The sequence below is a fragment of the Microtus oregoni genome, unplaced genomic scaffold (genome assembly GCF_018167655.1).
Source record: "Microtus oregoni isolate MIOR12 unplaced genomic scaffold, Mior012 000005F_ref0000423, whole genome shotgun sequence".
NCBI classification, from domain to species: domain Eukaryota; kingdom Metazoa; phylum Chordata; class Mammalia; order Rodentia; family Cricetidae; genus Microtus; species Microtus oregoni.
Genome location: NW_024543064.1, coordinates 63,472,924 through 63,500,907, shown reverse-complemented (window position 1 = coordinate 63,500,907; position 27,984 = coordinate 63,472,924). Strand labels below are relative to the sequence as shown.

The 27,984-nt window shown below is 37.7% G+C and overlaps 1 protein-coding gene across 1 annotated transcript in view; it reads left to right on the top strand.

The window, feature by feature from the left end:
- Ccdc171 (coiled-coil domain containing 171) overlaps positions 1 to 27,984 on the top strand; it is a 341,586-nt gene that overhangs the window by 202,768 nt on the left and 110,834 nt on the right. Inside the window, exons 22-23 of the mRNA XM_041652374.1 lie at positions 20,514 to 20,659; positions 23,082 to 23,136. Coding sequence (XP_041508308.1) covers positions 20,514 to 20,659; positions 23,082 to 23,136 — 201 coding nt within the window. The remainder of the gene's footprint in view (positions 1 to 20,513; positions 20,660 to 23,081; positions 23,137 to 27,984) is intronic.

Here is a 27,984-nt window from a genome sequence, read left to right as displayed (position 1 = left end):
CTGAAAACATATACAAGTAACATTGTACAGGCTAGACAGGTTCTATTTATGTATTTAAGAACACACACCCACACACACACGCACGCACAGACACACACACTTAATGAAAAAAGAGGTCATGAATTTAAAAGAGAACAAGGAATGATATATGGGAGGGTTTAGAGGGAGGAAAGGAAGGGTGAAATATATAATTCTAATCTCAAAACTAAGTAGATTGGAAATGTGTGCCGCAACAGAGTGCCATTTAACCAATTTTCCATTACCATGACAAAATACTTGAGCTTAGACAGTCTACTCAGGCAGATTCCAAAGCTCCGTCAATGGTCTTGGCCCTGGAGCTTGGGTCTGTGGCAGCATAGTACACCATGACAGGAACTTGTAATGAAGGAATCCCTTTCACCTTCTGGTGGCTGAGAAATGAACAGCAAAGAGCAGGACCTGGGCTTCCGTGTCCCCTTTGGATACATTCCTCTAGGAATCTTACTGTTCTTTCTATTATGTCTCATTTCCTAAGGGTTTCACCAACTATCACTAGTTCCACAACCTAGTAACCAAGCCTGTAGCACTTAGGCCTTTCAGGAGCACTGATCCACATCATAGACAGAGTTAGAGTTGTTTATTTTTTATTTGCAAATATGTATTTTTTTATCTACTTAATAACGCCATTTGAATAAGACACAGATGTCAACCATATGGCAGACAAGCAGCCACGTGATGGAGAGGGGAACTTTATAGAAAGAGTGAAAAAGAGTCCAAAGTACCTGTCTGAGGTTGCTGTTCTTTGTTTTGTCAACTTGACACAGCTAAAGTCATTAACTGAGAAAATGCCTTCATTATATTGCCTGTAGGCATTTCTGTGGGACATTTTCTTAATGATTAATGTGGGCAGGCCCAGTCCATTGTAGGTGGTGCCAACCCTGGGTAGGTGCATAAGAAAGCAGGTTGAAATGATAGCTTATGCTGGAGACGGTATGGAGTAAGGGGAACATTACTCCATTTTTGGTGGGAATGCAAACTGGTACAATCACTCTGGAATTCAGTATGGCCCTAAGCAATAGAGGACAGGGTGTCCGAACTGGCCTTGCCCTGTAGTCAGATTGATGAATATCTTAAACATCACCATAGAACCTTCATTCAGTAACTGATGGAAACAGAGGCAGAGACCTACAGTGGAGCACTGGGCTGAGCTCCCAAAGTCCAGTTGAAGAGTGGGAGGAGTGAGAATATGAGCAAAGAGGTCAAGACCATGATGGGTTCACCCACTGAAACAGTCTACCTCAGCTAATGGGAGCTCACCAACTCCAGATGAACAGGGAAGGAACCAGGGAAGGACTAGTCCCTCTGAATGTGGGTAACAGCTGGGGCAGACTGAGGGGCCACTGACAGTGGCACCAGCATTTCTAACTACTGCTTGTACTGGCTTTTTGGGTACCTATTCTCTTTGGATGGATTCTCTTGCTCAGCGTAGATATAGTAGGGAGAACCTTGGATCTCCCTAAAGCAGTGTGCCTTACCCTCTCTGAGGAGTGGATTAGGGGGTGGGTGAGGAGGTAGGTGGAGGGAATGGGGTGAGGGGAAGGAGTAAGAACTTGGATTGGTATGTAAAATGGAAAAATATAGTTTCTTTTTTAAAAAAATGAAAATTAAAAAAGAAAAAGAAAGCAGGTTGAGCAAGCCATGAGGAGCAAGCCAGTAAATAGCCTCCATCCATGACCTCTGCTTCAGTTCCTGCCTCAGGTTCCTGCTTTGAGTTTCTGCCCTGACTTCCCTTAGTGGACTGTGACTTGAGATAAGTAAGTCAGATAAACTCTCTGCCACCCAGGTTCTGTATCACAGCAATAGACATCTAACTAAGACAGTACCTGTGAAAGCATTTGTAGTCTCTGGTCAATATCCAAAAAAAAAAAAAAGGAAGAAAAAGATGAGTTACACCTTTTCCTTTAGCATGGTTTAAGGAGAGCCTGCTCTTCTGTGGTCTGTTCCCTTGGCCAAGTGACTGGCAAGCCTGACTAGATTAATTCTTAAGGGTCACAGAGGAGTCTTAAGTTGTATATTTTTTGTCTTTTGATGTCAAAAGGCTATAACTAAATAATGTTGAACCTCTTACTAGACTTCATTTCTTTTTTTTTATTTAAATTTATTTATTTATTAAGGATTTCTGCCTCGTCCCCACAACCGCTTCCCATTTCCCTCCCCCTCCCCCGATCAAGTCCCCCTCCCTCATCTGCTCGAAGAGCAATCAGGGTTCCCTGACCTGTAGGAAGCCCAAGGACTGCCCACCTCTATTCAGGTCTCGTAAGGTGAGCATCCAAACTGCCTAGGCTCCCACAAAGCCAGTACGTGCAGTAGGATCAAAAACCCACTGCAATTGTTCTTGAATTCTCAGTATTCCTCATTGTCCGCTATGTTCAGCTAGTCCGGATTTATCCCATGCTTTTTCAGACCTAGGCCAGCTGGCCTTGGTGAGATCCCAATAGATCATCCCCATTGTCTTAGTGTGTGGGTGCACCCCTCGTGGTCCTGAGTTCCTTGCTCGTGCTCCGTCTCCTTCTGCTCCTGATTTGGACCTTGAGATTTCTGTCTGGTGCTCCCATGTGGGTCTCTGTCTCTGTCTCCTTTCATCGCCTGATGAAGGTTAATATTCATGAGGATGCCTATGTGTTTTGCTTTTGGATTCACCTTCTTATTTAGCTTCTCTAGGAACATGAATTATAAGCTCAATGTCCTTTATTTATGGCTAGAAACCAAATATGAGTGAGTACATCCCATGTTCCTCTTTTTGGGTCTGGCTTACCTCACTCAGGATAGTGTTTTCTATTTCCATCCATTTGTATGCAAAATTCAAGAAGTCCTTGTTTTTTACTGCTGAGTAATACTCTAATATGTATATATTCCATACTTTCTTCATCCATTCTTCCGTTGAAGGGCATCTAGGTTGTTTCCAGGTTCTGGCTATTACAAACAATGCTGCCATGAACATAGTTGAGCATATACTTTTGTTGTATGATAGGGCCTCTCTTGGGTATATTCCCAAGAGTGGTATTGCTGGATCCAGGGGTAGGTTGATCCCGAATTTCCTGAGAAACCGAAACACTGCTTTCCAGAGTGGTTGCACAAGTTTGCATTCCCACCAGCAATGGGTGAGTGTACCCCTTTCTCCACAACCTCTCCAGCAAAGGCTATCATTGGTGTTTTTTATTTTAGCCATTCTGACAGGTGTAAGGTGGTATCTTAAAGTTGTCTTGATTTGCATTTCCCTGATCGCTAAGGAAGTTGAGCATGACCTTAAGTGTCTTTTGCCCATTTGAAGTTCTTCTGTTGAGAATTCTCTGTTCAGATCAGTACCCCATTTTATAATTGGGTTGATTAGCCTTTTGCGGTCTAGTTTCTTGAGTTCTTTATATATTTTGGAGATCAAACCTTTGTCAGTTGCAGGGTTGGTGAAGATCTTCTCCCAGTCAGTGGGTTGCCTTTTTGTCTTAGTGACAGTGTCCTTTGCTTTACAGAAGCTTCTCAGCCTCAGGAAGTCCCATTTATTCAATGATGCCCTTAGTGTCTGTGCTGCTGGGGTTATACGTAGAAAGTGGTCTCCTGTGCCCATGTGTTGTAGAGTACTTCCCACTTTCTCTTCTATCAGGTTCAGTGTATTCGGACTGATATTGAGGTCTTTAATCCATTTGGACTTGAGTTTTGTGCATGGTGATAGATATGGATCTATTTTCATTCTTCTACAGATTGACATCCAGTTTTGCCAGCACAATTTGTTGAAGATGCTCTCTTTTTTCCATTGTATACTTTTAGCTCCTTTATCAAAAATCAGGTGTTCATAGGTTTGTGGGTTAATGTCAGGGTCTTCTATTCGATTCCATTGGTCGACTTCTCTGTTTTTATGCCAATACCAAGCTGTTTTCAATACTGTAGCTCTGTAATAGAGTTTGAAGTCAGGGATGGTAATGCCTCCAGACAATCCTTTATTGTATAAGATTGTTTTGGCTATCCTGGGTTTTTTGTTTTTCCATATAAAGTTGATTATTGTCTTCTCCAGATCTGTGAAGAATTTTGATGGGATTTTGATGGGGATTGCATTGAATCTATAGATTGCTTTTGGTAGAATTGCCATTTTTACTATGTTGATCCTCCCAATCCAAGAGCAAGGGAGGTCTTTCCATTTTCTGGTGTCTTCTTCAATTTCTTTCTTCAAAGACTTATAGTTCTTGTCAAGTAGATCTTTCACTTCTTTGGTCAGGGTTACCCCAAGATATTTTATGCTATTTGTGGCTATCGTGAAAGGTGATGCTTCTCTGATTTCCCTCTCTGCTTCCTTATCCTTAGTGCATAGGAAGGCAACTGATTTTTTGGAGTTGATCTTGTATCCTGCCATATTACTAAAGGTGTTTATCAGCTGTAGGAGTTCTTTGGTAGAATTTTTGGGGTCGCTTATGTACACTATCATATCATCTGCAAATAACGAAAGCTTAACTTCTTCCTTTCCAATACGAATCCCCTTGATCTCCTTATGTTGTCTTATTGCTATTGCTAGAATTTCAAGCACTATATTGAAGAGGTATGGAGAGAGTGGACATCCTTGTCGTGTTCCTGATTTTAGTGGGATGGCTTTGAGTTTTTCTCCATTTAATTTAATGTTAGCTGTTGGCTTGCTGTAAATAGCTTTTATTATATTTAGGTAGGACCCTTGTATCCCTATTCTCTCCAAGACCTTTATCATAAATGGGTGTTGAATTTTGTCGAATGCTTTTTCAGCATCTAATGAAATGATCATATGGTTTTTTCTTTCAGTTTATTTATATGGTGGATTACATTGATAGATTTGCGTATGTTGAACCAGCCCTGCATCTCTGGGATGAAGCCTACTTTATCATAATGGATAATTTTCCTAATGTGTTCTTGGATTCGGTTTGCCAGTATTTTATTGAGAATTTTTGCGTCGATGTTCATGAGTGAGATCGCAGACTTCATTTCAGCATGATAGAAAGTAGCCTTCTAGGTGCTGGAGGATGGCTCAGTGGTTAAGAACACTGGCTACTTTTCCAGAAGACCTGGGTTCAGTTCCCAGCACCCACATGGGAGCTCACCACAGTCTGTAACTCCAACTACAGTTTTGACACCTTCACACAGATAACACATTCAGGCAAAACACCAATGTACATAAAATAAAATTAAGATAAAAAAATAAAGAAACTTTCTAGACAGATTGGAAGGCTTTACTTATTTTGAGGAATTTGGTAAGAAGTGAAATACTCTCTTTTCGTATTTATCGCATTTTTCCAGCTTAAAGATTTTATAGAAAGCATGGAGATGGTTTCTAATATCATTGTGGTACTGGAAGGAAAGAGGTTTAGTTGAAAAGGATTCACATTTGACATAAAACTATACCATTTATATGACTGAGTCAGGCATATTACTTCTTTGATTCTTAGATTCCCCTTGTGTAAGGTAGAAATTAGCATATTTTCTACTTTCCTAGACTGTGAGTAATCAAATGAGTCGATGTCCTCAGAGTGCCTGGATGATAATGTTGATGACTCTGGTGAGGATAGCAATGATGATGCTACGATGGATCATGATGTTTGTGGCATTCTTTTTTGTTGAAGTCATGTTTTCTCCCAGGATTGTGTGTGGGAATATTAATAGTAATATAATGGCAAAACTTTATTTAATCTTAGGACAGACAATGTTCCAAGCATGCTGTAAGAGAGGACCACATTCCTTCATATCAAATAGAATACTCAGTATAGTGAGTTTTGATTCCCAAACTAAGGGTTCTTCTAAAATTAAGAACTCAACAATTAATGCATAAAAATTCATTCTCGGATTTTTTTAAATAATGAACTTTACTCAACTATTATTTATTTTTGAAGCAGTTTTAAAACAGACTTCAATCAGTTTGATTTAAGCATGCGGGTTGAAAGAAAGAGGCATTTAGGGAAGAAAGTAAGACATACTTGAGAGTTTGGCTTTTCCAAAGAAGCTTGCCTTTAATGATTTTTCTTTCATCTTCTTCCTCCTGCTTCTCCTTCTTTTAAGGAAAAGTCTTTCTCTGTAATTCATGATGACATGAGTTCATGTGTAAAGTACTGCTAGTACAGCCATTATCATTATGCTTTTGATTTACTTTTATTAAAACTAGCTAGTGTATAACATATTTGAGTTAAATTATAATCATTTACATTCTATAGTAAAATGAAAACTGAATGTAAGGATGTTAAAATTATTAAAAGGCATATTTACCTTATTTGACTATATGACCAAAAATTCTTGAAGTTGATTCTTTCAACAATAATTTCTTTTTAATTTAAGTGTTTAGAACTTAGTTACATAGACTTTTGTAGAAGATTACTCATATATCCAAAATTCTTGGAACTGGAGAGATTACCAGGGTGTCCTGCTCTTGCAGAGGAAGGGGTGGGATTCACAGCCACATTTAACTCCGGCTCCAGGGGATCCGATGTCCTCTTCTTACCTCTGGGAGTGTGCACACTCACATGCCCAAAACCTGTTCTCTCTGCTTTGTGTAATTACATGTACACATAATTAAAGATAAAATCTTTAAAAATTATTCTTCTGGTGTTATTTCAGGAAATTCTCAGTTTTAGAGCAGCACTTGTATTCTAAATATCAGTTTCTTACGACTTGATTCACAGCTGACCCAGTCTCAATATTCCCAAGGAGTTGAATATTTCTGGGTGTTTTGACTCCCTCACCATTTTGTTTTCTGAGTCAGGGTCTCTCTGTGGCCCACACTGGTGCAGTGTGAATTCTAATTGATCTTAATAATAAAAATCTGGAGTCAGATATAGGGGTAAATGCTGAAAGGTCAGAGAAGCAGAGCAGCCAGCCACTAGTTCTTATCTCTATCGAATCCTCAGACCAAAGGGATGATCCTGTCCCTACAAATCCTCAGACTGAATACCTTGAGCTCCTGTCTCCAGCCACCTTGTGTTCCTCTCTGCCCAACCATATCCCTTCCTGTCTCCACCTCCCTAGAGCTTGGAATAAAGGTGTGAGCCATCACCACTTGGCTCTGTTTCTCTTTTAGACCGATTCAATCACGCATAGTCCAGGGTGGCCTTGAACTCACAGAAATCTGTCTGACTCTGTTTCTCAAGTGCTGGGATTAAAGGTGTGTGCCACCACTGCCTGGCCTCTGTGGCTAACTAGTGTGGTTAGCTCTGTACTCCAATGTTCAGGTAAGCTTTATTTGTTAAAACACAAACAAAATATCACAACACTGGGCTTGAATTTATGATTCTGCTGTCTTCTACATCCCAAATGTGGGGTGTAGGTGTAAGGGCCATGCCTGGCTCTAGTGTCTTCAGTTGTGTAAAGATTTGGAGCCTGCTGAGAAGTCTGTAGTTGGTAAAGTCTAACAGAAGAGCAATGTACATTCTATCCTCTTACATATCCTAGGTGGTAGGAACAAGCAGAGATCATGGAAGAGCTGATTTTAGTGTAGCAACAGCATGATGATTGTCACGTGCGGGTAGTTTCCACGTGTTCTTTGAAAATAACATGTATGGGAGACACGAAAACATGCCATGTCATGGTGAATGTAGTTAGCTACCTTTTATCTGTTTGTTCCTTTGAGTGTTTTTTTTCCCAGTTGAGAGAGCTTATGGATCTTTTGGCTCTACTGTTTTGACATTTCCCTCCTAACTTTCACTATCATCTACCTCTTCTAACTTGTTCCACAGTTCTGCGGCTTGCACAGAGACCTAGGACAAGGAGCAGTCAGTGCATTTTGAACACTCTTTGAGGCTTTTCATTGTACTATTGACAACTTTCATGTTTACCGGGAAGGATTTATTTTTTCTTTATATTTGAACAGAATTTAGAAATCTGTTATCAAAGAATGACACGAGAATGTACCAATAACCATAAGATATCTTACAACAGTGTTACAGCATACTTTGAAATTTGAGGGGGGATTTTCATTGCTTATTTGTTCTGTTTTGTTGTTTTTCATCTAACATATGGACTTTTTATAAAAACATTTCTATAAAGATGATGATGATGATTATTCTGTGGATTATAGCCTGATTATCCTTTGCTTTACATATGTTATCCACTTATGAGTGAGTCCATACCATGTTTGTCTTTCTGGGTCTGGGTTACCTCATCCAGGATGATTTTTTTTTCTAACTCCATTCATTTGGCAACAAATTTTATGATGTCATTGGTTTTTTTCAGCTGAGTAATAATTCATTGTATACATGTACCATGTTTTTTTTTTATCCACTCTTCATTTGAGGGGCATCTAAGTTGTTTCCAGGTTCTGGTTATTACGAATAGTGCTGCTATGAACATAGTTGAGCAAGTTTCCTTGTAGTATGATTGAGCATCCTTTGGTACACGCCCAAGAGGTATAGCTGGGTCTTCAGGTAGATTGATTACCATTTTTCTAAGAAACTGCCTTATCAATTTCCAAAGTGGGTATACAAGTTTGCACTCCTACCAGAAATGGAGGAGTGTACTTCTTACTCCATTCCAACATAAGCTGTCATCAGTGTTTTTGATCTTAGCCATTCTGACAGGTATAATATGGTGTATCAGAGTCATTTTGATTTGCATTCCCTAATGGCTAAGGATGTTGAGCAATTCTTGAACTTAACTCAGCCATTTGAGATTCTTCTGTTGAGAATTCTCTGTTTAGATTTGTACCCCATTTTTAAATTGGATTATTTGGTATTTTGATATCTAATGTTGTTGCACAAGGAGGGGGTCCCTTTGTTCTGGCCACCTGACTAGCTTACACCTGAAATAATCACACAGAAACTGTATTCATTTAAACACTGCCTTGCCCATTAGCTCTAACTTCTTATTGGCTAACTCTCACATATTAGTTTAACCCATCTCCATTAATGTGTATCACCATGTGACTGTGGCTTACCGGCAAGATTCTAACCAGCGTCCATCTCAGGCAGGAGAACCATGGCATCTTCCACTCTGCCCTTCTTTCCAGCATTTAATTCTGTCTGCTCCGCCTACCTAAGTTCTGCCCTATCAAATGGCCAAGGCAGTTTCTTTATTCAACCAATGAAAGTAACACATAAACAGAAGGACCTCCTACACCATAGTGTCTTGAGTTCTTTATATATTTTGGAGATCAGCTTTCTGTCAGATGTGGGGTTGATGAAGATATTTTCTCATTCCTTAGGTTTCCATTTTGTTTTATTGACTGTTTTTTCTGGAGGTTCCATTTATTAATTGTTGATCTCAGTGTCTGTGCTACTGGTGTTATATTCAGGAAGTGATCTCCTGTGCCAATGCATTCATTCAAGGATACTTTCTGCTTTCTCTTCTACCAGGGTCAGTGTAACTGGACTTACATTGAGGTCATTAATCTACTTGGATTTGAGTTTTGTTCAGGGCAATAGATATTTGCATTCTATGCCAGCATCCAGTTATGCCAGCACCATATGATGATGAGGCTTTCTTTTTTCCATTGTATAATTTTGTCTTCTTTGTCAAGAATCAGGTGTTCATAGGTGTGTGGGTTTATGTCAGGGTCTTTGATTCAGTTCCATTTGTCCACTTGTCTGTTTTGTGCCAACATTAAGCTGTTTTTGTTGCTGTAGCTCTACAACAGAGTTTGAATTCAGGGATGGCGATACTTCTGGAAGTTCCTTTATTGTACAGAATTGTTTTAGTCTTTCTGGGTTTTTTGTTTTTCCATATAAAGTTGAGTATTATTCTTTCAGGGTCTGTGAAAAATCATGTTGGGATTTTGCTGGGGATTGCTTTGAATCTGTAGATCACTTTTGGCAATCTTACCAAATATACTATGTTAATCCTATGTAGTCATGAACATGGGAGATATTTCCTTCAGTTTCTTTCTTCAAAGACTTAAAAATTTTTGACATATATATCTTTCACTTGTTTGGTTAGAGTTACCCCAAGATACTTTATATTGTTTGTTGCTATTGTAAAGGGTGTTGTTTCCCTAATTTTTTTATTGATCCATTTATCATTTGTATATAGGAGTATAGGAGGACTACTGATTTTTTGAGTTAATCTTGTATCCTACCACATTGCTGAAGGTGTTTATCAGCTCTAGGAGTTTGCTGCTAGCATTTTTTGGGGTCACTTATGTATACCATCAGACCATCTGCAAATAGCAAAAGTTTGACTTCTTCCTTTCCAATTTATATCCCTTAGATCTCCTTTTATTGTCTTATTGCTCTAGCTAGAATTTTGAGTACTATATTGAATAGATACAGAGAGAGTAGACAGACTTGCCTTGTTCCTGATTTTAATGGAATTGCTTTGAGTCTCTCTTCATTAAAATTTATGTTAGCTATTGACTTGCTATATATTGCCTTTTATTATGTTTAGGTATATTCCTGTATCTCTAATATCTCCAAGGCCTTTATCATGAAGTGCTGTTGAATTTTGTCAAAGGCTTTTCAGCATCTAATGAGATGATCATGTGACTTTTTTCTTTCAGTTTGTTTATGTGGTAGATTACATTGACAAATTTTCATATGCTGAACCAACCCTGTATCTCTGGGATGAAACATACTTGATCATGGTGGATGATTTTTTGATGTGTTCTTGGATTCAGTTTGCCAGTATTTTATTAAGTATTTTTATATCCGTGTTCATGAGGGAGATTGGTCTGTAATTCTCTTTTTTTGCTACATCTTTCTGTGGTTTGGGTATTAGGGTAACTGTAGCCTAATAAAAAGAATTTGGCTGTGTTCCTTCTGTTTCAATTGTGTGGAACAATGAGCTCTTCTTTGAGATTCTGGTAGAATTCTGCACTGAAACCATTTGGCCCTGGGCTTCTTTTGGTTGAGAAACTTTTAATTAGTGCTTCTATTTCCTTAGGGGTTATAGGTCTATTTAAATTGTTTATCTGGTCTTTATTTAATTTTGGTATGTAATACCTATCAAGAAAATTGTCTATTTCTTTTACATTTCCAATTTTATGGAGTACAGGGATTTGAAGCATGACCTAATGATCCTCTAAATTTCTTCAGTGTCTGTTGTTATGTCCCCCTTTTCATTTCTGATTTTGTTAATTTGGATGTTCTCTCTCTATCTTTTGATTAGTTTGGATAATGGTTTGTTTATCTTGTTGGCTTTCCAAAAGAACCCACTCTTTTTTTCTTTGATTCTTTGTAGCTTTGTTTCTATTTTGTTGGTTTCAGCCCCCAATTTGATTATTGCCTGTCATCTACTCCTCCTGGGTGAGTTTCTTTCTTTTTTGCTTCTTTTTGTTCTAGCACTTTCAAGTGTGTTGTTAAGTTGCTAGTGTGAGACTTCTCCAAATTCTTCCTTCTCCTTCCTTCCTTCCTTCCTTCCTTCCTTCCTTCCTTCCTCCTCCTCCTCCTTTTCTTTCTTTCTATCTATCTTTCTTTTTTTTAACTTTCTTTTTGTTTGATTGAGAAAAAAACAATTTCCGCCTCCTCCCAGCCTCCCACTCCCCCCCCCCACTCCTCTCCCTGTCCCCCCACTCCTCTCCCTCTCCCCCCACTCCTCTCCTCCTCCCTCTTTATCTGAAGAGCAGTCAGGGTTCCTTGCCCTCTGGAAAGTCCAAAGTCCCCCCCTCCCCCATCCTGGTCTAGGAAGGTGAACATCCAAACTGGCTAGGCTCCCACACAGCCAGAACTTCTTTGTTTCTTTGTTTCTTTGTTTCTTTCTTTCTTTCTTTTTTCTTCTTCCTTTTTCTCCTCCTCCTCCTCTTCCTCCTCCTTCTCCTTCTCCTCCTTCTTTTCTTCCTCCTCCACCTCCTCTTTCACCTCCTTCTTCTCTGCCTCCACCACATCCTCCTCCTTCTTCTTCACAGGGTTTCACTCTGTAACAGTCCTGACTGTCTTGGAACTTGCTTTGTAGACCAGGCTGGCCTTGAACTCACAGAGATCCACCTGACTTTACCTCCCAAGTGCACCACCACTGCCCAGCAAGAGTTCTCCATATTCTTTATGTAGGCATTTAGTGCTATGAACGTTCCTCTTAGCTCTGCTTTCATAGCATCCCACAAGTTTAGGTATGTTAATATGTTCATTTTATTGAAATCTAGGAAGTTTTTAATTTCATTGTTATTTCTTCCTTCACCCATTGGTAATTCAGTTGAGAGTTTCATTTTCCATGAGTTTGTAGGCTTTCTGTAGTTTGTGTTGTTGTTGAATCCTAATTTTTAGCCCACGGTGATCTGATAAGATACAGGGGTTATTCCATTTTTTTTTTATCTGTTAAGATTTGCTTTGTGACTAAGTATGTAGTCAATTTTTAGAGAAGGTTTCATGAGGTGCTGAGAATAATGTATATTCCTTTGTGTTTGGGTGAAATGTTCTGTAGATATCTGTTATGTCCATTTAAGTCTTAACATCTGTTATTTCCCTTATTTCTCTGTTATGTTTTGTTTGGTTGACCTGTCTGTTGGGGAGAGTGGGCTGTTGTTAATGTGTGGGGGTTTGATGTGTGATTTAAGCTTTAGTAATGTTTATTTTACAAATGTGGGTGCCCTTATATTTGGGGCATAGGTGTTCAGAATTGAGACTTTATCTTGATAGATTTCTCCTGTGATAAATATGAAATGTCCTTCTTTATCTCTTTTGATTAATTTTAGTTTGAAGTCTATTTTGTTAGGTATGAGGATAGTATCACTAGGTTGCTTCTTAGGTCCATTTTGTTGAAAAATCTATTCCAAACCCTTTACTCTGAGGTAATTCCTGTCTTTGAAGTTGAGGTGTGTTTCTGGTATGCAGCAGAAGGATGAATCCTGTTTTCGTATCCATTCTTTAGACTGTGTCTTCTTGTAGGTGAATTGAGTCCATTGATATTAAGGGATATAAATGACCAGTAATTGTTAATTCCTGTTATTTTTTTTGTTGTTGGTGGTATGTGTATCTCTCTGTGTGTTTTTCTTCTTTGGGTTTTGCTGGTATGAAATTTATATTGCCCATGTTTTTGTGGGTGCAGCTAACTTTCTTGGGTTAGAGTTTTCCTTCTAGTACTTTCTTTAGGACTGGATTTGTGGTAGGTATTGCTTAAATCTAGTTATGTCATGAAATATATTGTTTGCTCCATCTATGGTGATTGAAAGCTTTGCTGGGTATAGTAGTCTGTGTACACATAAGTTTCTGTCTCATCTGGTCCCACAGATATTCAATCCCAAAGAAACACACAGAGGCTTATATTAAGTATAACTGTTTAGCCTATTAGCTCAGTATTATTATTAACTAGCTCTTACAACTTAAATTAACTCGTAGTTCTTGTCTATGTTTAGCCATGTGGCTTGGTATCTTTTTTCAGTGAGGCATTCTTATCTTGCTTCCTCTGCATCTGGCTGGGTGGCAGTTTCTCTGCCTTTCTTCTTCCCAGAATTCTCTTAGTCTAGTTACCCCGCCTATACTTCCTGCCTGGCTACTGGCCAATCAATGTTTTATTAAAGTAATATGGGTGACAAATCTTTGTAGTGTAGAAGAGCATTATCCCACAGCAAGTCTGGGCTGAAATTCATGGTCTCCTAGTGTCTCCAAAACATTTATTTAGGGCCTTCTGGCTTTCAGAGTTTCCATTGAGAAGGTGGGTGTAATTCTTATAGGTCTGTCTTTATGTGTTACTTGGCCTTTTCTCCTTGCAGCTCTCAATATTCTTTCTTTATTCTGTATGGTTAGTGTTTTGATTATTATGTAGCAAGAAGACTTTTATTCTGATCAAATCTATTTGGTGGTCTGTAAGCTTCTTGTACCTCCATAGGCATGTCCTTCTTTAGGTTAGGAAAATTTTTTTCCTATAATTTTGTTGAATGTATTTTCTGTGACTTGGAGCTGAAATTCTTCTCCTTCCATCCCTATAATTCTTAGTTTTGGTCTTTACATGGTGTCCCAGATTTCCCGCATGTTTTCTGTTAAGAATTTTTTGGATTTAACATTTTTTTGAATGATGAATATTTCCTCTATCATATCATCAATGCGTGAGAATCTCTCTTCTGTTTTTTTTTTATTTTTCTTTTTGTTTTTTGCGAGACAGGGTTTCTCTGTAGCTTTGGAATTCTCTTCTGTTTCTTGTATTCTGCTGGAGATTCTTGTATTTGTAGTTCCTGTTCATTTACTGAGATTTTCCATTTCTAGAATTCCCTCAGTTTATGTTTTATTACCTCTATATCAATTTTCAAGTCTTGAACTGTTTCCTTCACCTGTTTGGTTTTTTTTCCCCATGGCTTTCTTGAAGGGTTTTATTGATTTCTTCAGATTTTTTGTCTTTCTTTCCTCGATTTCTATAAAGGAATTCTTTATTTCCTCTTTAAGGGCATCTATCATCTTCATAAAGTTATTTTTCAGGTTATTTTCTTCCACTTCATCATGCATTGGGATGTCAGGTCTTATTATAGGACCACTGTGTTCTTGTGGTGCCATATTACCTTTTGTGTTGTTGAATGTATTCTTACACTAGTGTTTACTCGGCTGTTTACCAACTGGTGTAGGTTGTGCTTCTGCCTATAGGGGCTGCTATTCTTCTGATTGATGCAGATGGTGCTTGTGCCTATAGGGTCTGCCAATTTCATGAGAGAGGGCTGTCCTCAGGGAGGATGCTGGGGTAGGTAGGTTTGGGCAGCACAGTTGGTCTTGGGGGAAGAGAGTCCAGTGGGTGGCATTGGTGGTGGTATGGCCTGCCTGCAGGTCTCTCACCTGCTGGCCAATTGCTGAGGTCTGCTTATATTTATTTAAAGAGTAGTGTAATGACATAAGATCTAGAAACATAATTAGCATATTAAACATTTTTAAGATGTATTTAGTCCTCTCTGGTTATAGGATACTTACACATATGTTGTCTTACTCAACGCAGGAGTCTGACAGGCACTGCCATCTACTCCACACTGAAAATGGAGAAGTTGTTCAGCTTCGTTTCCTAAGTATGCCATCTACCATCCATGTGAAGCTAGTAGTAGAAAATGATAAAAGATAATCCCCTTAGGAAAGCTATCTTAAAATTGCTTAATATAACTGTTACTTCTATGAAATAAAGATACAAAGAAAGAAAAACATGTAAAATAATTATACCACATAGTGATACCTCTTTATATACACAATGGTGTATTTGTTATAAATGATGTGATTATGTAATCACTCAGCTCAGAGACTGTTGACTTAATCGTAGACTCTAGTGAGTTTTAGCTTTACCCCTGTTTGCCCTGCAGTGAACTTGATGATTTTATCATTTAAACATTAAACCTTCTGTGAGCTTGCAGTTTAATTTACCAGTAGCGACTTAAATTAATTCTTCATTAATATAATTTTTTTAGTTGTAACATTCTAGCTGGCTGAAGATGACATTATTTTCTTTTCTAATTTTAAACTGTTTGCTCGTTTACTGTTAGCCAGGAGTGTCTGTTCAGAAGTCATTGTTAGGTAACAGTAAGTGTATTACTGTAATCACCTTTATCCTTACTGCTTGCAGTGCTGGGGTTCATACCCATACCCCTGCGCATGAGGGGCTACTCAGTCGAGTCTCAGCACTGCAAACTTAGTTCTAAAAGTTGTTACATTTCCCCCGACCTCAGAAACATAGTCTTAAAGGTTCTTTTCTTGCTTTCACTTTGAATGACTGACTTTTTATGCCATATTGAATAGCCATTAGCTTTTAGTCTGGAGGAATGTGGATCCAAAGGTAGTCCCCATTAGATGAAAGAAAATCTATAAAAGCTGTAGCTCCTGGAGCTTAGTTTTCCTAGTGGCCTAATGGCCTAAAGCACAAGACTGTACCCTCATGAGACAACACTAGATGAATCCCTTGGTGTACAGAAATATTAATTAGATAGATGTATACATCATACAGATAGCTGTAATTTTTATAAAGTACAACTATTAATTAAATATTCTGAAATTCGAAATCCATTTTATGGTATTTTTTTATTGTTGTTTTCTTTCAAGACAGGGTTTCTTTGTGTGATTCGGGCTAACCCGGAACTCACTCTGTAATCAGGCTGGCCTTGAACTTAAAGATCTGCCTGCCTCTGCCTCCTGAGAGCTGGCATTAAAGGTGTGTGCCACGACTGTCCAGATGAATTTTTAAGTTTTAAAATCATTTACTGGGGGCTGGAGAGATGGCTCAGAGGTTGGGAGCATTGCCTGCTCTTCCAGAGGTCCTGAGTTCAATTTCCAGCAACCACATGGTGGCTCACAACCATCTGTGATGAGGTCTGGTGCCCTCCTCTGGCCTGCAGTCATACACACAGTCAGAATATTGTATACATAATAAATAAATATTAAAAAAAAGAGTTCATTTAAAAAAATAAATAAAATCATTTACTAAAATTACACCACTTATATAGTTTATGTAGCTTTAAATTAGAGTTTGTTGAAATAATTATGCATATTATACTTAAAGAACCATTTTAAAAAAGAAGGAATATAAAAAAGACTTACATTGGTGATGGCTGCAAAACTCTGTGAACATATCAACCCCCATAAATTGTACAAATAATAATTGTGTTACACTTGAGTTATATCTCATTATATTTGTTTTCACTACACAAAATGAGTTATTAGGGCAAAGCAATATAATTTCAATTTATAGTAATAATTAAAGAAATTATTAGCATTAATTATTAATTTAAATAAACATTTAAAGATTTAGAAATACAAAATTATAAATGGCTTAACACAATTTGTATTCTTATTCAGTAGTAACATGTTATTACAGAAACCTCAGAAGTCATAAGTAAAAATATTTAAAAATATATGGAGTGTTTAATATCCCAGCCATATCCCTAAGCTTTTCTGTATTATCTCTTTTCTTTGTGTGCATTCTGTGCTTTGCTAGCTCTTATTACTAGTAAATAACTTTTTGTGACCAGTTAAGGGAAGTAGTCAGGTGTAGCTACACTTGTAATGCTAGTTCACTGTAAGCATTTGCTTTTCCCTCCTGGATCATGAGAGGTAGACATGAAGGTGAGTAGGAACTGAAAAGAAACACCATAAAGATATGTGGTAGATGGGATATACTTTTAAAAATTTTCTTTCAAGCATTTTTGGATTTAAAACGAAAAGTAGAATCTTTGACACCTGAGTTCTTGGGTCAGCAGAATACTTTTACCTTTTAAAAGACTCTTATTACAATATGTAGCATTAACTTTCTAACAGCTCAAATTGTTCACAACACCATTGAAAGATAAGTTCAGTATCGGGCTTTGAGTTTTATTTCCTTTTCTTTTTTTGTGAATATTAAGACCTGAGTACAAAATGAGGGCTGTATTGTGGATTAAGTGAAGTATCTCAAGGCTGTGCTGCTCTGATAACTGAACCTGGAGTGACCTTTCTCAGACACAATTACAGAGCTGTATGTTTTTCCTTTAATTTCATCAGGGGTTTAATTAGTATACAAATAAAACTTCCCTTATCTTCCTTTCTACCTAATTGGCTTGTCTTCGCTTATATATGAAGTATGTGAAAGTGGGCTGTAATTAGGGTGACCGTGTTAACCTTTTTTCCTCAAATGTACTGTTGCCTAAAGGCCTCAAGGCCTGAAAACAGTGCTTTGGATTATTGCTTTGCAATCACTATGGCTGTCCCACAGGTTTTCTCATGAGCAGAAGGGCTTTGGGTGCTGCAGGTTCCCACTGCTTAACAGGATCTTCATTCTTCTCCCCACTAAATGTTTATTGATTATCTCGCTGTTCCAGGCTCAGCCTCCAACAACTTAATATCAGGTGACAGTCGGGAGAGTTCTCCAAGTAATTAGAGTTGAGCATTGGGGGAACAATTAGGAGCAGAGTTATTAAACTTGATTTATCCTATTCTCTCCTGAACAGTTTCTTGGATATCAGAACATCACACTTTCACAATCTACCCTGGTTGAGAAATTAGTGGCTAACCTGCTGCTTATCATTGTTGCCTTGCTGCCCAGAGGCACACCCTCTTGGTTCAGTCACTCAGCTGCAAATATTAGAGTCAATAAAATTTATTGTGGGTTTTAATTAGGTGAATCTGAACAAGAGAAAAGCACAACTAAAAATTTATAAGTAGGGTTTGTATTTTACTTATGACTTTATATGTAAGTATATGGAATATATATGTATATATATACATATATATATAATTAGTTTTAACTGAATTTCAGAATTTTTTTAAAAAAGTATTCCAATTTTTTATCAGAAAGGTTAATATTAAGAAGACATACTTTTGACACACTTTTTGTAATTTTGTGTTTTATACACATTTTCATGAACTTTAGGGCCCGTTGATATTTATAGATTCTTTGGCTAGGCCCCCAACTCTTTAAAACAAGAATCCTATGTCTAAAATTAAAACAAGAGTGTTCTATTTTTTTTAAAAACTGTTTTATGGTTTTATTTTCACATTCAAGGATCTACGTAACTTTGTGTTTCCTTTCCATACCCCTGTGATGGTGTAAGCTTTTAGAGTGGTCTGATGGCCTGTCATAGCTCTTCTGAGGTGAACTTGAGATAACAGCCATGATTCGGTCTGGCTGTGTGAAAGCTCTGAGGCTGTCTTCTGTCTTCTGTGAACGTATAACATAGATTTCTGAATGGATGGTTGTGGTATGAAAATGAAGCAAACGGATGAGCTCAGATCTGGCAAGCAAGACTGGAAATAGTACGGTAAAGCTGGGTAGCCCCTTCACAAGTAGGCACTGCAGTCTTAAGACTGAGCAAGGCAGTTTTAATGCATTAGCACACACCATTTGAAAGAAAAGTTAAAGCTTTATGCTAACTGCTGGTAGAAAAGTAATTTGGGAAATGTTATCAGAAATGCTAAGTTTAAATAGTTTTTTTTAAAAAAAGAATTTGTTGATAGTTCAATACCTTTAAGTATCTTAACAAAATTACTACAATTGGAATGGTTTAAAAAATATGTTCTTTGTTGTCTTTAAACATTGTTTGAATATTTCCTCGGTGAATAATTCTTTTAAAATATTTAAGATAATTTAATTTTTAACATCGAAAATAAAGGCACAGCTTCTGTAGTAACATATGATGTTTTAATACGTGTATATGTTGTATGATGCTTAAGTCAGATTAAACACATCAGTCTTTCAAGTACTTATCATTTCTTTGTGGGGGAAATATTCAACCCATCTTTTAGCTTTTAAAAATATACATTGTATTGCTGTTACTTATGATCACCTCATTGCACAATAGCCCACTGAATTGTCTATAAATATCATGCAGTACCAATTGATCACCTCTGGAGTGTTCTTAAAGTTCTATTAATATTAAAGTCTGAAAATAAATTTAAGTATCTAATGAATAACCATGGTTGTATTATTACTTATATTTGGATGCTTGTATGTGTAGTAGTTACTTGACTGAAAGTTAAGTACTGAATTTAAAAGCCTGCAGCATTTTAAACCCCGATTTGACGGATTGCTTTACATTTTCTATCATTTGGGATGAGTTGCTTTAGCTCACATAAGTGGCTTGGGTTCATACTATCCTTGTAACTACATTAAGGAGAGAGTTTCAAACATGAAAGTGAGTGTTGCTTCTTCATGGGGGTTGTGAAACACAGCTGTGGATATTCGTGTGTGGCTGAACTAGCAAAAGGAATAAAGCAGAAGTGTATACAGTCAGTTGCTTGGCTGACTATTCCACAAATTTAATCGTAAAAACTGTTCAATAAGCTTATTTTAGAAATTTTAGAAGGCAAGGGGTGAGAAGATTTTTGGTGTTCAAGGGATCATTTGACTCATATGCTATTTTACAACCTAAAATTTAAAAATAGAAAATACTTCTTAAAATTGTTTCTGATTCTAATACTTTCTCCTTTAACTCTTTAAAAGAGCTGTATCTGTATAACTGCATGCTGGAATTCCTATGCTAAGTTGGTATTTAAAGAACTGTGAACGCACAGTTTATATTTCTGTGTAAGGAAACATTTATAAACCCTAATCATTATGAATGCCAGTGTTAGGTGTCTTGCTGGTTAGAACATGCTGATCATTCCTATGTAGTTATCCTTGACGTGGAAGGTATTTGTTAGGAAGCAAGTCAACGTTATCTCTGAGTCCCATTTCTCTACTGAAATTTGTAGAACAGTCTGTCACAGAGAGAGTTAAAAAAATGTGAGCCCACCATCTCCTCTGGTGTTCTGATTCCGTTCCTTCAACCATACACTCTTGGGGGGGGGGGCATCTGATCTTAGTTATGTCTAGAGTTAAATAGAATCTAACCTTCATGTGCTTTGTCCCATCAATTCTTTATTTTTCATCATTGAAAGCAAGCACTTATGGCTTAAGATTTCTGTAATAAGAATTTTTTGGTAATAGTACATTTCGTTTGTTTTACTTTGCACACTAATGTAGAGTTGCATTTTTATAGCCAAATATTTCTTAAAACAGTACAGTTCTCATTTCTAATTAGCAAGTATGTAAAAATTTTGCAGAAAATTTGTTAAACCTTGATGTGTAATGACCCAGCTCTCCTTCTTCGTCAGGCTGTGTTCTTCTCTGTCTAATAGCCTATGGCATAAATTGGAGCTAATTATCAGGACTGACAAGTAACTCTGTCTCCTGTCTGCTCGCAGAGTCTCTCCGAGGCAAAGATGGAGCTGAGAAGGAAAGATCAATCTCTGCGCCAGCTCAATAGACATCTTACCCAGCTGGAGCAGGACAAGCGTCGACTGGAGGAGAGCATCCATGATGCAGAGAGTGCCCTCCGCATGGCAGCCAAGTGAGCATCTGGACCGCAGGGAGATCACTTAAAACAGACAAAAGATCAATTCTTACTTTCATGCTCTGGGTTTTAGCCCTGGATAATACAGTGCTAGAAAACAAAAGTGCAGCTGTCTTGTCTTTGAAATTCTCTGATATGCCCTCAAAAAGAAAACTCTGAACACACTAAGTGTATATTTTATAGAGAAGCCTCAGAAAGCATGAGCTTCTACATAGCCTCAGATTATGCATATCTGGTGCTCAGTGTGGCATTACATGCTTGAAATCAAATCACGTTTTCATTAATGCAGAACATAAAATTGTTTAGTTAAAAGTTTCAGATAGTTATGTTGTTCTATTATTTCTTCTTTATCTTCTGTTCCACTGGCTCCACCCCTGATTTTTCTTTGTAGAGTCTACTGATATTACAGGTAATATTTCCATAAAGAGATACATTGATATACAATCAACATGTGTATCACAGCCTTAAAATGCAGCTAAAACAGGTTGATATGGGAATCCACTTAAGCTTACATAGGTATATGCTGCAGTATATTTAATAGAAAAACCATTTCAATGCAAATAGCTACGTAAATGTAGAGAAGGTTTTCCCTTTTGCCGTTTAACAAGTGGACATGCATACATTTCGAAGTTCAATAGTTTTCTTGAGCTTTTTGTTTGTTTCCTATAATAAGGTTTATGGACTACCTTAAGACAGGCTAATGTTCAAACAGCATAATGAAAAGAGTTAAAGAAACATGTGATTCTTATTTATTGATTCAGTGTTTTTGAAAATTTTAATTCATGAAAATATAAAAATATTAGTTAGAATCTTTTGAGACAGACTTCTGTTAGATGCAAACTGTGAGTTGTGAATAACTCTATAAATTGCAGGATAGAGCTTGTGAATCATGGAGCATGCATCTCTGGTCTTGGAACAGCAGTAACTATTGCTTCTAGGTTGATGGCATCACTTCTGTAGGATGAGGGGACAAATTCCAGAGTACAAATATTGCCTTGCTTGAATAACCACAATAGTTTTTTTTTGAAATTTATACAGCTATATGACATTGTAGCTCGATATTAAATGTATATAATTTTTATTTCTAAAAATATAAGTCTGACTAACTGATTGGTTGCCATTTTCTCTATCTCCTTGCATTAAGTGAAGAAAGATGATGTAGTTAACCCTGAGCCTCACAGGGGACTGAGGGTCTTAGATGTGTGAAAACGCTGTAAAACCTCTGGATTTCTGCTGTGTTTTTACAGTGTTGCACTTAACTCAGGACTCAGATGACTGTGGCTTGTTTCTATGGGCATCGATCTTATACAACTAAAGGACACATTAAAAATCGGGTGTCACTGTATTATTTACACTTTCCAGTCACATGTTACTATTAAATCTAGTCTCTAACATTTCCACTCAGAGTTCTTTTTTATTTCATTGCGAAAGCGGAATTAAATACACAGGCTAAGAAATGAACTTGTTACTGCACCAGTGTTGTGTCAGAGAGGGTTTAATTGAATTACGGCAGCATGAAAGGAATGTGAGGATAAGCAATAGCATTTTACAGGGCATCACCGCTTACAGTGTTTTGCTACCAAGATGATTTAAAGAATGTCTTGCTTTTTCAGAAAATTTTAAATTGTGAATAATGAATAATGTAATCATGGTTTCCTTATCTTTCCCATTCTCTTAACTTATGGTCTCTTCCCCCAGTTTAGGACAAGTAGCATAAGCGAGCATTAGAGTTAAGTGTAAATATACCAGTGGCTGTGGTTACTTATTATACCTTTTTCACATGTGTTTGGTGTGCGTGCATGTTTGTGTGTGCATGTGTGTGTGCATGTGTGTGTGTGTGTGTGTGTGTGTGTGTGTGGTACATGTGACAGCCATAGGTCGACACTGAATCTCTTCTGTGATTGCTCTCCACTCTTGCTTATTGAACTAAGGTCTCTTACCGAGCCTGGAGCTCACCAGTTTCTTCTAATTATGTTAGCTAGTTTGCTCCAGGAAACGGGGATTGGTATGGTTTTTTTTTTTTTATTGAAAGAAAAAAAAAAAAAGAAATTCCCGCCTCCTCCCAGCCTCCCATTTCCCTCCCCCTTGATTTTTTTAAAAAAATAAAACAAAAAGAAGTTTTCTACATTTATTTATTTATTCATGTACCGTGTGTGTGTGTATGCGCACACACACTAACATGGTGCATTTATGGAGGCCTAGGATTATAGACTGGCTGTTATGGCTTCCCACTGTATGCTGGGGGATCTGGTTCTTGTCACATTTGCCAGCGAGCACGTCATTCCCCAGGCCATCTCCCCAGCATCAAGTTCTGTGCGTTTAAAGGGAGATCAAAGAGAGCTAGTGATAGTGGATAAAATGTAAACAGATGTAAGAAGACGGGTTATACTCACACTTACTCTTTTTTTCTTTTTTCTAGAGATAAAGAATGTGTTGCTAATCACATGAGAACAGTAGAAAACATGCTTCATAAGGTATTATGATTTTTTTAAGCTCATTCAATTTGTTCTATGATTATTCTGGTCATTATTTCTATTAACTGCAAAGTAGTTTAATTATTTTTGACTATCTTTTAACATAAATTAGCAAAAACATACTTTGGAAATGATTATGGACTATATTGTTGTTTTCTAGAACTCATTATAGGTACGTGGTGAAACTATGAAAATTATTGTTTCTCCAAACTGGTCTAAATGTGCAGAAGTTAGCTGTGGTCTTTACTGAGTGGCCCATAGGTCACTACCATTCTCCCCTAACAAAATCCTGACTGCTGTCAAACAACTGTCCATATATGTACACATAGAGGGATAGGATATATTTTGTCAGTAGTTGTGTATCTTAGCTGGGTAATAAAGTTATTCAGATGGAAGTTTCTTACTTATATGAACATATTCTTAAAATGAAAAACCCATTTAATAACTCTTATTTTCAAGTGATTATTTTTATATTATAAACCATGACTTAATATGTAGCAATTGGCAGCATAAATGTGTTACATTAGTAAAAAGTTGTTAGCCATACATTCATTGTATAAGAACTTTAATCTAGAGGGAAAGATATGGCAGTATGTGGGGCCCCTGCAGTAGGACCTTGATCGAACCCTAGTTCATGAGTTGAATTGTGGAACCCACTCTCTGTGGAGGGATACCTTGCTCAGCCTAGGCACAGGGTTTGGGGTTGGGAGGGCCTTGGTCCTACCTCAGTGAGGTGATGGGACAGACTTAGTTGACTTCTCAGAGAAGGCCTTACCCTCTCTGAGGAGTGGATGGAGGTAGGTGGGGGGAAGGAGTGGGAAGTGGGTGGGGAGGAGGGAGGGGGAACTGAGATTGGTGTGTTAAAAAAACCCTAAACTGGAAAGATTTTTTTACATTTATTATTCATTCATTCATTCATTCATTCATGTACACTGTGTGTGTGTGTGTGTGTGTGTGTGTGTGTGTGTGTGTGCACACACTAACGTGGTGGAGTTATGGAGACCTAGAACACAACTTGCGGAAGTTATTTCTTTCATTCCACCATGGGGATTCTGAAGATTGAACTTGGGCCGTCAGGCTTGGTGACAAGTGCTTCTGTCCACCGAGTTATGTTGGCAGCCCCTCATTATTTAAAAGTAGTGTTTTTTACATATTTATGTTATTGTCTAACTGACAATATTTTGGAATGAAGATATCTAATACTTTTAAGATGTATGGAAGTAATGAATGACTACAAGAATTTTAATACCCTAAAATTATTACTCTTTAAAAATTCTTCTCTCATGTATTGCATCCCAACCTCCTGTTTCCCTTAAAACAACAACAACAGCAACAAAAGAAGGCAGGATCCTAGGCACAAACCCTCATAGCACGGCTGGACATGACAACCCACTAGGAGGAATAGGTTCTCAAGAGCAGGCAAAAGAGTCAGAGATACTCTGCACTCCCATTGATGGGAGCCCCACAAGAACAGAAAGCTGCTCAGCCAAAACATGTGCAGTGGACAGAGCTTAGACCAATGCAGACTCCGTATTTGTCCCTTAATAAAACTAATGCTTTTAAAAAAATGAAATAATAGTGAACTAGCCTGGGGTGGTGGTGCACACCTTTAATCCTAGCACTCAGGAAGCAGAGACAGGTGGATCTCTGTGAGCTCAAGGCCAGCCTCGTCTACAGAGGAGTTCCAGGACAGCCAGTGCTGCACAGAGAAGCCCTGTCTGGAAAAGAATACAACACAACACATCAAAACTAAACAAAAAAAAAGAAAAAGGAAAAGTAATGAACTAATATTTAATGCATTTTAATACTTAAAAAATCACTATACCTCTGTATCTGAAGTTTGAAAATGATAGTTTTAAATCACTAAAAACATTTGGAAAATCTAGTAGTTTGAGTTCTATTTTCATTTAGGATTCTTTAAACCATGGCTTCCATCCTTCCCCAGAAAGTTTAGCCAGTAGTATAGTTTAATATTCAAACCAAGTATGTGTGTACTTCAGAAATTTAGATTTTCAACAAAATACATCTTTGATATTATTTGTATCTGCTGTGTCTTAGGATGGAAATGTCGTGTATATAGCATACTCCTTATATAGTTAACATTGAATATGAAATCTAATTGTTCAGCTCTCCAGATGGAAGAGAAATGTTAGACTATCTAGTCCAATTTATGTGGATGTCAAGGAAAAGCCATTGTATGTGAAGCACAAATATTAGACCCTGTCCTTATGAAAATGACAAATATCTATTTGAATATAACAAGACTAAAGGACAGCCATAGTCACACAGTTCTTTAGGATTTTTTTTTTTTTTGTCAAATGAAAGAATGTTTGCAGCGCTGGCCTGATGCCTCCTACTTTAGATGTAGTGGATAACTCTTTGGTTTTATGGCTTTGACAATGAATGTAGTGGTGTTTAACTTATCAGTTTCTTTTCAAGCTTGAAGTAAAAATTTAGGAAAGGCTATTGATAATTAGGGATAATTATTTTGTGTGTGTGTGTGTGTGTGTGTGTGTGTGTGTGAAGTCTGGACGAGAAGGATTGGGTGGCAAGAGGGTCTTGAAGCTCTCAGGGTGGTAGCCATACCTGTCCATGCATGGGTATTATTCTGGTGTTTTTGGAGACTGTGTGGTATAACTTTATTTACTGCTTTTAACACATAGCTTAAGGGTATCAGTTATTATAAAATAAAGCTAACTGTAAGTTGATGAAATGAATTTAAATATTACTTATAATATAATAAATAATTTGTTTTCTTTTACCCATTTCTGCATTTTTTTAATATTTTAATGATCTTTGCTAATTCCTAAGCTTGACATACTCCATTAAACTTTTCAGAATCTAAAACCTATATTGTATTAAGCAATTATCTAGCTACTATTTTTTAATCCCACTTGGGAATGTTGCTGGTATTTAATAAGAAAAATTAATCACTTTTCTTTAAAAGCACATGCGGGGCCAGCAAGTTGACTGAGAATGTAGAAGCGCTTGCTGCTCAGGCCTGGATGGAAGGGGAGAACTGATTCCTGGAAGTTGTTCTCTGACCACCATCATGACTACCGCCCTCTCCCACACCATCACACATACACAATATACATATGCACAGACATGTACACTAATAACTTAATTTTTTATTTAAATGAAAAGAGGAAGAAGCATGTACACAGTTGGTTTTCGATACTCAACAGTTTTAACTGTGCATAAGATTTTCTGTGTCTGTGTCTGTGCGTGCATGTGTCATGTGTATATGCATGCATGTGAGGCCAGAGTTTGGTATCAGGGGTTTTCCTTAGTCTCTGTCCACTTTATTCTTTGAAACAGGGTCTCTCACTCAATTGGAGCTCACTGATTCAGCTAACCTGACTGCCAGTGGACTCCAGGGATCTGGCTGATCTATAATCCCCATGGTTATTTTTATATGTGCACCATAGACCCTAGCTTTCCATGTCAGTGTGGTGGTCTGGACGCAGGTGCCTGTGCTTGCATAACAAACACTTCCTTTACTGCACTCCTTCCCTAACCACCCTCTCAGATCCTCGTGGAGAAGAAATATGTCTGTGCTAAGCTTGTGGAGACGTTTGCTGTCGTTCTCAAACAGCACAGATAACAACCATAGTACAACTTGCATAGCATTTTCAGTGTTCTAGGTATATATCACCTAGAGATGATTTAAAAAGTATGGGAGGAAGTAAATGACCACTCTTTGGTAGACTGTACGGTTAACATGCATGAAGCTTGAGTTAAGTACTGAGCAGCAACAGCAGAAATAATACAAAATATATGGGAAGGTAATTTAAGTTACATAACTGCACCACATCATTCTGTGATGGGGAATTGTTGTCCTTGGATTTCATGTATTTAGTAGGCCAAATGTCTGATTCTGGAGCCAGTATTATGACAGAGACAACCAGTTTTTTCCAAAAAATAATTTTGATTATTATAAAACGTACATTTATTGGGTTGGAGAGATGGCTCAGCAGTTAACAGTGCTCAGCTAGAAGACCTGAGTTTGATTCCTAGCACCCGCATCAGGTGGTTGGCATGTGCCTGTCTCTCCAACTCCAGGGGATTATGATGCTTCTGGCCCCTGAAGGCATGGGCTCTCATGTGCACATACCCACTTGCAATAATATGATTAAAATGATAAAATTAAATTTATATATATGTATTAATGCCTCTTTTTAAAATAGGGTTTGCTTAATACTACATGTTGGACTCATGCTCACCACCCTCCTGCCTCAGTCTCCCAATTGTATGCCTGGCGATGTGAGTTTATGATGGTGGTCAGAAGTTAACTTTTTATTGATATTCTTAGGGAATCAATTTCAGGTTTAGGGGTTAAGAAAAAGGGAAACAAGAAGGAGTCATTACAGTGTTTCATCATATACATTTTAAGAACTATTCTTTTCTCTGTTGAGTTGAATTCCTAGCTGGCTGTATATTTTGAAAAATCTATATCTATTGAGCTTTTCTTCTGCAAAAAGTTAATCATTTTAACCATTTAAAATGCATAATGTATAATTTAGGTGCTAGAAAGATGGCTCAGTATTTAAAATCCCTTGCTGCTCTTACAGAGAGGATCTGAGTTTGGTCTTTAGTGCCCTTACTAGGGAGCTCACAACACCTATAACTGCAGCTTTATGGAATCCTGTTACAGGAGGTCCTCCCACTCCTCCAGCCTATCGCCGCTGAGATACCAGCCCATTGGGGCGTGGTCTCTCTCCCTTTAAAAAAGCGGCCACTTCCCTCTCCTCTCTTTTCACTTCCTGCTCCGCCGGCGACTAGACTCCCTTCCTGGTTGCGCAGAGGGCTGACGGTGATCTGTAAGTTTTTTCCCCTTTTAATAAA